At 38.5% G+C, this 10755-nt stretch overlaps 1 protein-coding gene across 1 annotated transcript in view; it reads right to left on the bottom strand.

The window, feature by feature from the left end:
• The window catches only part of LOC143282268 (nucleolar protein 6-like), a 28512-nt gene extending 20642 nt beyond the window's left edge, over nucleotides 1-7870 (bottom strand). Inside the window, exons 1-6 of the mRNA XM_076587868.1 lie at nucleotides 7740-7870; nucleotides 5758-5844; nucleotides 4917-5033; nucleotides 3621-3800; nucleotides 2198-2366; nucleotides 618-761 (exon numbers count right to left, since the gene is read on the bottom strand). Coding sequence (XP_076443983.1) covers nucleotides 618-761; nucleotides 2198-2366; nucleotides 3621-3800; nucleotides 4917-5033; nucleotides 5758-5844; nucleotides 7740-7820 — 778 coding nt within the window. The 5' untranslated portion in view covers nucleotides 7821-7870. The remainder of the gene's footprint in view (nucleotides 1-617; nucleotides 762-2197; nucleotides 2367-3620; nucleotides 3801-4916; nucleotides 5034-5757; nucleotides 5845-7739) is intronic.
• Nucleotides 7871-10755: the final 2885 nt, after the last annotated feature.

Raw genomic sequence — 10755 nt, forward strand, 5'->3', positions numbered from 1 at the left:
ACCCCCCCCCCCCCCCCCCCCCCCCTCAAGATATGTACACGAAATACGTTGATCCGAACCCCTTCTGACCACATACCTTCCCCACCCGTCCCCCACCCATCACTCCCCCTACATACACATAGGGACAGAAAACATATACACCACTGACAAAGTTTATCCTAACCGCTTCTGCGTACCTCCCTCCCTCACTGCCCCTCCAAACATACAGACAAAAAAATCACATAAAAAATGTTTTAAAATTTTACTTCTTCATCACCCCATGCCTGCTAACTAACTCTGCATGTATGAGGTATAAGAGAAGGGGGTGGGTAGAGGGGGCGGGGGGGGTGGTAGGTGAGAGGAAGAGAGGGCAGAGAGAGTACTTAGTGATGAGTGGTTTGAGTAATTTGTAACTTTTTTCTTTCATGTAAAGCACACTGAGCTCCAAGAGCAAAAGGGCACTATACAGATATACATTTTTATTAGTCTTATTATCATTATCAATTATCATTATAATCATTACTATTATTAGTGGTATTACGAATAACGCTTCTGTGCGCCTCCTCTCCCGACCCCCCCACCCCCACAGCTCCCCTCCCATCACTCTTACACTGTACACATGTGGACACAGAACATACCATTTCCATTCTCCTGATCATCCTGTGCTGAGAACCACCGGGGTCTGACATTGTTCTTTGTGATGTGGAATCGGTTCATCTTGAATGCTCCTTCCTCTGGGATGGCGTGCAGATGAACGGTCAGTGCTTTCCCTTTGCCCTCCACTGATGAGCAACAGAACATGCTGATTATCTTCAGTCAGTACAGTTCACTTTCTTGTGTGCACATGCAGACGGACGTGTGCGTGTGTATGTGTGTGTATGTGTATGTGTGTGTGTGTGTGTGTGCACGTGTGTGTGTGTGTGTATGTATGTTTGTGTGTGTGTGTGATGTGTGTATACATACAATTATCTATATGTCACTATGTGTGGTGCATGCATGTGTGTGTGTCTTGTGTGTATGCCTGTGTATGTCACAGTGAACATCTAAAGACATATGGTAGGAGAGTCCCTCAGAGTCCCTAGATTTTTAAACTGTGTTTTGTATCACTGTCAGTCTGTAATTTATGTGAAATAATAAAGTACCTGAACCCATTCAAGGACAGTTATTTACAAACCTTCATGTCACCCCCAACACTGGGTGGTGCCTACACAGAGTCAAGATAGGAGTTGGACTTGTGCTGCTGTGTTCATCAGTGGTCAGGGTTTGAGGCCATGTTTAACTCTTTCACCACCAGGTTTCTTTGCGAAAAACACTGCCCAGCGTCAAATATTTTGGAAATGATGCTCTCAGTGACATGATTCGGTTCATGTCAAAACAACACAACGGACTCGTTCACTTCAAAACTGGTCAGGGGGCAAAAGTTAGTCATTGTTCTATTGGCAGGGAACCTGGCTACAGCTGTCAAGCTCTGTTACAGTGTGAAAATGGTCTTATCAACATGACCCCTCAATGTCGACAAAAGTCGCCTGTGGCGGTAAAAGAGTTAAGCACAGTGGTGAGTCTTTGGGGAAGACACTTTCCTCCAGTTTCCCTCACTCCATCAAAATGTGAAAGGGTACCTGACTTTGGTTGGGGAAGGTTAAAACAGTGGAAGGAGAGGACTGGGCCCCACCTTCCTGTGCCAAGCCCTCAACACAGTAGAACTGAATTCACTGTCCTGATGGCTGTGAAAAGCTTTGGGACATTTAACCATAACCATTTTTGTATTTGTATTTCTTTTTATCACAACTAACTTCTCTGTGTAAAATTCGGTTTGCTCTCCCCAGGGAGAGTGTGTCGCTACACTACAGCACCATCCTTTTTTTTTGTATTTTTTTCCTGCATGCAGTTATTTATTTGTTTTTCCTATCGAAGAGGATTTTTCTACAGAATTTTGCCAGGAACAACCCTTTTGTTATCGTGGGTTCTTTTATGTGAGCTAAGTGTATGCTGCACACAGGACCTCGGTTTATCGTCTCATCCGAATGACTAGCGTCCAGACCACCACTCAAGGTCTAGTGGAGGGGGAGAAAATATCAGCGGCTGAGCTGTGATTCGAACCAGCGCGCTCAGATTCTCTCGCTTCCTAGGCGGACGCGTTACCTCTAGGCCATCACTCCACACCATTTAACAACCAAAGTTCTCTTACCTCCTCTCTCTGACAAACACTTGAACTTACCAGGCATATTGAGGACCAGAACAGGTTTGTAGACATTTCCCTGGTGGAACATGAATTGCAGATCCTCTGCCAGGGATGTTTTCTTCAAGGCAACTGCAATGGTTGACAGGTACATGGCTCGCTTGCGTACATAGCGGTGGTTGAGCCAATCTTTGGCTTGGAAACATTCCTAGGCAGAGGAAAAGGTAACAACCAGTTAGCTGGACAAGTGATGTTGAATTCTGGATAAGTGGTGTTGAACTGTCTATGCTTTCAATCTGAATTAGTTAATAAGCTGGGAAAATTCTACAACAATATTTTTTGACAAACACATACAAAACAAAAAGTCAGTCTTGTTCTTTCAAAAACACTGCTTTCAATTTTTCTTCAAATCAGACTGTCTGGTAAATGCCCGAAGACTAGCACCCATGCATTTAAAAATAAACCTATTTGATCTTCTTTGGCCACCAAGTTTCTGTGTGAAAGACTCCCCAGTGACATTTATTTTAGTCTTGACACTCTCAGTCACATGATTTGGTGCAAGGTGAAACAACACGCTAGTTATAGTGGTGGACTGTCTAATTGACTAAAGTTGCTAATGTCAGTGAAAGAGTTAATTGTTAAGTTAACTGCTTCACTCTCAGATTTGTAACATTTGAAAATCATGATATTTGTCCACTACTATTTGCTTCAGTTTCATGTTTGTCTCATGGAGGCAAAACCCAGAGTTTAGATGATGAACTTACTATCATGAGACTTAATGTGACCACATTGTTTGTTGTTTCTATTGTTTGTAGTTTTACTATTTTCAATGACATTAGTATCATTGATATCATTGTAATTATGATTATTGTCATCATCATTTAGTAGTTGTAGTTGTCATAGTAGCAGACGTAGCAGTAGTTGTAGTAGCAGTAGCAGTTGTATCATTCTTATTCAACCAGCTTTGTTCTTGCTGGGGGAAAAAAAAAAAAAAAAAAAAAAAAAAAAAAAAAGGGGGGGGGGGGGGAGGTAAGGACAAACAAAGGGGAAAACCACACACATATAATTAGGGATCCCACAGAAGTGACCAAACAAAATTTCATGCTTTCCAGACAAAAAAAGAAAAGAAAAAAAAAAAAAAAAAAAAAATCCATACTGAACACAAAGCCAAACTGAATAAAAACTTCGTCTACCACACTGCTGATAAAAAAGATAGGCTGGATACCATGCCTAACTCCATATCCATGTTCAATTTCCAACTTTTTTTTTTTTTTTTTTTTTAATGCACTGATCTGTTTGTTGAATGCTACTGATCAATGATTTTCTATCAAATTCCAAAACTTTTCCAGACCATCAAGCGAAAAACGTATTTTTCAAAAACTTTTCCAGGCCTGGAAATGGTTCTCTCTTTTTCCAAATACTTTTCAAATCTCCCATGCGTATTATGAAGTACCCTCCATACCTTGGGCATTTCCAGAAAGACGTCTGCTGCTTTGCTGGGCTGAACACAGGTATTGAGGGGAGTGCTGCCCCCTAGGTACACACGGACAGGGGGCAGGAACTGGAAACATCCCTTGGTGGTCTGCCCCTCCTCCACTGGAAGCTTCACGTCTTTTAGCCACGCCCTCTGACTTGGGTGGAGCTGTCATCACACACACACACACACACACATAAATGAACACACACACACAGAGTTTTCACTGAGTGCCTTTCACTGGTACTCTTCTTCAACTTTGTGAACAATGTGCCAAGAAGCAGTTTTCAGTTGAAGGCACACACTCTGGTATACATTTGTATATGTATTTATCTTTCTTATTTTTTTTTCACAATAAAGACATATTCTATTATGTTCTATAGATTTACTTGTGTGAAATTCAGCTTGCTCTCCCCAGGTCAGAGCAAGTCACCTTTTTCAGAAAGTATATAAGTTGTTTTTTTGTTGGTTTTTTTTCTATCTAATTAAATTTTTCTACATATTTGTTGCCATGGACAATTCTTTTGCTGCTGTGAATTCTTTTAAGTGAGCTAAGTGGATGCTCAACACAGGACCTAAGTTTTTTGTCTCATCAGAGAGGCCCCCCTATTCTGAATAGTGGTATCATTTGTTATAAAAACAAAGATAAATTTGACTTTTTAACAACCTTTTCATTTCACAATCCACTCTTGAAAATAACAATGATCATTTACCTAAATTCCACTCCTCAATTTGGATCATATGAAAAGTTTACTAGCTATTTCTGATGTCGAAGCTTCATGTTCTAAACTTGAACAAAAATAAAGAGGTTGGGCCAGGTCTTGCCCACAACAGACGTATCTAAAATAAAGATATGTAATGATTTGTTTAGAACAGTTGTGAAAGTGTGCTGCCATAGACAATAAATGAATATCTGTAGTCTTAACTTTCCCATGCCACTGTGTATAAAAAAAAAACCGACCCCAAGACTCATCTGTTCAAAACTGCTTTCAATTAATTTTCATGTATGCAATGCATGCATGTGTCTTTGCATCTGTGTGTATACATAATATATATAGTTAGCCGTGCACACTGTACTTAGTACACATGCAGGATAGTTAGGGTTTTTTAATGCATGGTCTTGTCATAGTTTAAAAGTGCATCTCATTCAGTCACACTAAATATGTTTTCATACATGGTGTAATGTATTGTAATGCACTTTTATTGGAACTTTTGTATCATAATGCGCTTAGAGTCAGAGCAGCATCATTATTCATTCAGCACTTAGCTGTGCAGTGTACAGACCTTGTGTTCTTTGCCTCGGGATAAGTTCATCAGAAAATCCTTCAGCTTCTCTATTGCCTGTGACAACTTCTCTGCTCTTTTCTTCTTCATCCGAGCCTCCTTCAGCAGTTCTTGCATCTGGAAACAGTTCAAGTCTCAAACTGACAGAGTCACACATTACAAGCAAAAATACAAACCCCTTAATGCATTGTGGGACAGCTGTGATAACTGCATCTTGAATTTTGAAAATCTATCAGGTCAGCTGTAACTGATGTAAGCAAATGCCAAGAACACTACAGCCAATTTAAGAATATGGACCAGGACACACAGGTACCCAATCCAGTTTGGATGTCACTAAAATATATCCATAAAGTGAACTATATACACTAATACAGTAATAATATACCACTGGCAAAAATTGTATTAAATCCTGCACATAAGTCCTTGTATCAAAAGTTCTGCTCCTATCTAAATAATAGCAATAATAATCTACATCAACCAAAATGTTGATGTTTGAACAGTATACTGTTCCATCATATAACCTAGAAAAAAAACAAACCAAAAAGCAACAGCAAAAAAACATTAACGAAATTCTTTCTTTCTCATTCTCAGATTCTGTTACTTTCTTGTTCTGTTTGAACTGACCATTTTGTCCTAAACTGTTGTGTTGCACTCATTTCTGACAAAAACTAAGTTGTGGACATATGTCAAAAGACATATTTTCAGTTTTTTACCAAAACAAAAATTTTAATAACTAACAACCAGGCAACTGATTTGACAGCGCTAGTGAGGTAAAGTTCTGAAAGCATTTGCTCCTTGGCCTTAATCTTGCAGCAGATACATGCTAATCTGTAATCAGTACCTGCAAATTAAACAGACTGGGAATTTCCCCCATCATTGCAGCTTGTTCCAACTCCAGTGTCAATCCTTCATCTTCTTGAGACTTTTTCTGAAACACACACCCAGCAGATGAAATCATGAATGTATATAAAATTTTCTCTTTATATTTTAGCACTGTTTGATGAGTGCAAAGATAAATGAAGTAAAAAAAAAAAAGAAAAAAAAAAAGAAAAAAAAAGAAACAACTATGTACACAGAAATAAAGAAATTGGAAAACAAAGCAGATGGATGAAATAAACAATAGATGATAACTGAACTAGTACAGAAACTTGAGAAAGTATACTTTGTTAAAAAAGAGTTGCCATTCTGATTTTGCTCTTTTGGATCCCACAATATGCTTTCTGCATATTCTGCAAACATATCAATCTATAAAATGATTTATGATGTCTGTCATATCATCAATTAAATGATCAAATGAAATATATTAAATTATGTATATTGTATATAATATGTTAATACTCTGACTCTAGGAACTATCTGCAATTTTTACAACACACACACACACACACACACACACACACACACACACACACACACACACACATCACTAACGTCACCAATATAAAAACAAAAACAAAAAAAAAAACAACAACAACAACAACAACAACAAAAAAATCATACAAAAGTATTTGCACAATCATGGGAAGATATTCAAGATTTATAGAAAAAAGAGAGAAAAAAGACAACAACAAAACAAAGTGCCTGTAATTTGTGGGTGGAAATGGTTCTTAAAAAATTGCAAATGCAGTGGACATAACAAAAAAGCGTAAATATTGTTTTCCTCCACTATGAACTCTACTACAAACACACACACACACACACATAAAGTGGCAAACACCATTAAACAATATCACACTGTGCACACGCGCACGCACACACACACACACTGTGACTGTATCATAATTTTGCCTTGTATCAAAATGCTACAAAAACTTGCTGAGTACTTCACTTTTTGGCAGTCACCACTTGCAAACAAGGTTTCAGAAATCATGTGACACTTGAACCACAGCCGGTAAAACTGTGGCTGGGAATGAAAGGCTTTAGGGGTTTAGGGGTAGGTGTGGTTGAGGGAGGCTGACAATGGGTATACTAAGTACAAGCCATAGGGAAATTGAAATGTTTCAGAGTTTTGAGTTGTATGACAAAGAGGACACAGCTAATCTTTCACTTGTTCATTTATAGTAATAGTAATAATAATAATGATAAACTATAACAATACCTGGAATTCTACTGTGTGACACTTCATGGTGTAACCTTTCATAGAACATGCAAGAAAACAGAAAAAAAGACACAAATAAAAATAATTTAATGATACCTCAACTACCCTCACCCCCACTATGGCCCAAATGCACACACAAGCTGGCACACCCAACAAACCACACACGCTTATAATGTTGTATAGACATGTACACACACAACATTGGCAGCAAACAACTACAGATCATGGTAAATGCACAAAAACACTAAAACAGGCTGAGGAGAAGCAGCTTTGAAAAAAAGGATGGGTTTACTTAAAAGATGTCTTTTGAAAGCAGAATTGGAAGCGAAAGCACACACAGATCCTGGTGAGTTTTCTTTTTGTGAACAAATCTGGCAGCAGACTTCTGTAATCTAATCTTTGAAGTCTGTGAAAAGAGTATTTGGGATAACCAGCTAGGAGAGAGTCACTCAGTAAGTCCATCTAAGATAGTACGAAGGCACACAGCAGTTTGTGGCCTCCGATGTCGGATATATGCGTGAACACGTATCCGTTAATATGTGTTACTGTATGGATGCAGACTCTCAGACTGGAATATGAATCGGACTATGAATTCATAACAATGCGCCATCAATTTCAGTACTGATCATACAGAGTTGATTCTCGCCTTCTATTGTGTGTTCTGTTGGAATATGCGAGTATCTAATGACATCATCACGTACTTCGGTCATTGCAATCGGTATTACCTTTCTTTTCGCTTTATTTCCTTCAGCATCGTCCGAATGGGGTCGTTTTTTCGTAGACTTCATCTCACCTGGCGTACTCATTGTAACAGTAGTGGCACAGTACCCACGTGTGTACAAACCGGAAACTGAGACGTCTCGGCGACATTTCGAAGAAATATTTGTACCGGAAGCAGGCCAAACCTATCAAAATCAACCCAAACACACACACACACACACACTTAAAGAGTGTGTAAGTCCAACTGTAACACTGCACATTTATGTAAGGTGTTTTGCTTCTTGTTGTGTTCGGTAAATTTGTACATATACTGTTCAAATTATGTGGACGGAAAATCATTATGGAAATTGTGAATAATACTTCTTATTCTTCCTTTTTCTTCTCCTTTGTTCGAGAGCTGTGACTCCCACATTCATTCATATGCACAAGTGGGCTTTAATGTGTAAGGACTGGGGGGGGGGGGGGGGGGGGGGGGGGGGGGACAATATAAGACCTAATACATTTCTATTTGGTAATAACACCATGAACTTTGGTTTCCTGTGAATAGTAAGCAGAACTTTATCTATTCTTGTTCTTTGTGGTCTTTTCAGAAAAAAAGAAATCAATCCATCTAATCAATTAGATAATATGTTTAATTAATCTCGTGAGGAAAAGGAGTAAAAGTTTTCTTGAAGTCAAGATAAATTACATCAGATTTTTTTTTGTTTTGTTTTGTTTTTGTTGTTGTTGTCAAGAATCCATTTCAAATGAAGAGCAGACTATCACTTCTAATATTTGTGGCACACAAGATCTTTTACATCTGAATCCATGCTGAATCTGAATACAATTTATTGAAAAATTCATTTGAAATATCATAACATATCATCCCATGTAATGGATTTCAAAATCTAAATGTTAAAAAGGCCAGTAATTTCTGTGATCCATCATATGTATATGTATATATGTATTTGTATATATATTTCTTCAGCTTTTTTCCCAGTCATCTAGAATTGTGTCAGATACAGGCTCTCGGTGTACAGTAACAAACAATAATATTGATTACAGCAGAGGTTAAAGACAAACTTTATAGTACCCCAACCTGGATTTAAAAAAAAAGAAAAAAAAAGAACCGAGATGATAATGGTTCTGGTATCTGTCAAAATGTCATTTATTCTTTTCAGATGGTGCAAATGGATCGTAAAATATTGAAAAGTCATTTTCTTAAATTCTGTATCCAAAAGAATTATAATTAAAATTTATTCATTCATCAATCATGTTTGAAAGGGTATGGTGTTCAGTATTCATGTAACAGAATGTTTATTTTCTGTCTGCAAACTGATCAGCAGGGAAATCAAACTTGCTTGAGATTTCACTTCCAAGTACAATGTGGACAATGTGTATTTTTTGTGTACTTCAGGGTCCTGTGAACCCTCATCTTCTTTTTAGATCTATTTACTCATTTATTTTGAGAACATCAATTGAAGAAAAACAAGATGAGTGGGTTTATTTGGTCAGTTGTCTGATGTATAGGAAGGGAGGGCAGCAATGGCTTTGATGTAACTGGTAAATGGTTGTTTGCTTTAAGTTTCAGTTTCTCAAAGATGTGTCACTGTGTCAGGACAAATCCTTATACGCCACACCACATCTGCTAGGCAAATGCCTGATCAGCAGCGTAACCCAGCACGCTTAGGCATTGAGTACATGCCTATATCTGTGAATCTATCAGAGTGGATTTCTTCTACAGAATTTTGACAGAGGAAAATCTTTTTGTTGCGTTTGTTTCAGTGCGCAAAGTGCATTCTGCACACAGCACCTTGGTTTAACTCACTCAGTACGGCCAGTCCTCTCTTCTCCTCTACACAGACCCCTCGGATGTCCAGTGGGTGTCTGAATGACCCAACCTTTAGCTTCCGTCGTCAGAATTGTGGTATTCTTTGTCAATATTCACCTCTTCAGTATAAGAGCCTTCTGCTTGCAATATTTCGATGATGGTAATTGGGCTGAAACGCTGTTAACGTCGTCTCTTTCGCCGTTCGTATGGAGAGAGTTAATATATCATCCAAATGACTAGATACTCAGTTTGATTTTTCCAGTCAAACTTCGGAGAAAGTGCGAGATTGGGAATGGAACATCAAGATCTTCCTGGAGCAAAAAAATGTTAGCAAGGGTATATGTAAATGAATATTTTCACTTATACACCACATATACATACAATGGAAAGTATGACCATGGGCCCCTGCCAGGCACTGCTCTGATCTGATATGTCAGATGCTGAAATGGTACCATCTAGTTCAGTGTCATCCTTTAACAAGTACGCAAATTTTTTGAGTGCTGTTCAGATTTCCTGACAATTTCAGATTCAATTTCAAGGTGTCAAAGTGTGTGGACTTATCCATGTACGTAACATGACATCTGCTGCTAAAAAAAATGATAAAGAAAAAAAAAATAGACAATGCTGGAACATCTGTATCTCAGAGCTGATTAAAGAAAGGGGAGTGTCGAGTACAGCATGCAAATAGGTCTAAAAGTGAACTGAGTTGTTGTCATCATCCAGACAATCATGGAAAAAATTGTTCTCCTTTCACATTTATTCCTATGGTGAACATATTCCAACTCTTTGGAAACAACAGATTCTTGGGGGTTATCAACTGAGAAATGTCTTCATTTCACAGGAAATGCAAGTCTACAACTAAACAACCACTGTTGTCATCTGATCAGGGGCTTAACAGGTAGTGTCTCGTGTACAATGAAGAACTGTAACACTTAAAGAGTGAGTAAGCAGTGTACATTGAAGAACTATTTAACACTACCAGAATGAGTCAGTAGCAGTGCACATTCTTCTCTGGTGTGTGGCTTGATGGTAACATGACACTAATAATCTCTGTGCTCTCCGGGTGCTGAAACCTGTCAGAAATGAGCCTGTACTGTTCAGTAGGCAGGATCTGAGATAAGTTGTGTATGTGACAGCGTACTGTTCAGTGGGCAGGATACGAGATAAGTAGTGAATGTGACAGCAGTGCAACTGACATGGCCAGAAGGTAT

The sequence above is a fragment of the Babylonia areolata genome, chromosome 5 (genome assembly GCF_041734735.1).
Source record: "Babylonia areolata isolate BAREFJ2019XMU chromosome 5, ASM4173473v1, whole genome shotgun sequence".
Taxonomy (NCBI): domain Eukaryota; kingdom Metazoa; phylum Mollusca; class Gastropoda; order Neogastropoda; family Buccinidae; genus Babylonia; species Babylonia areolata.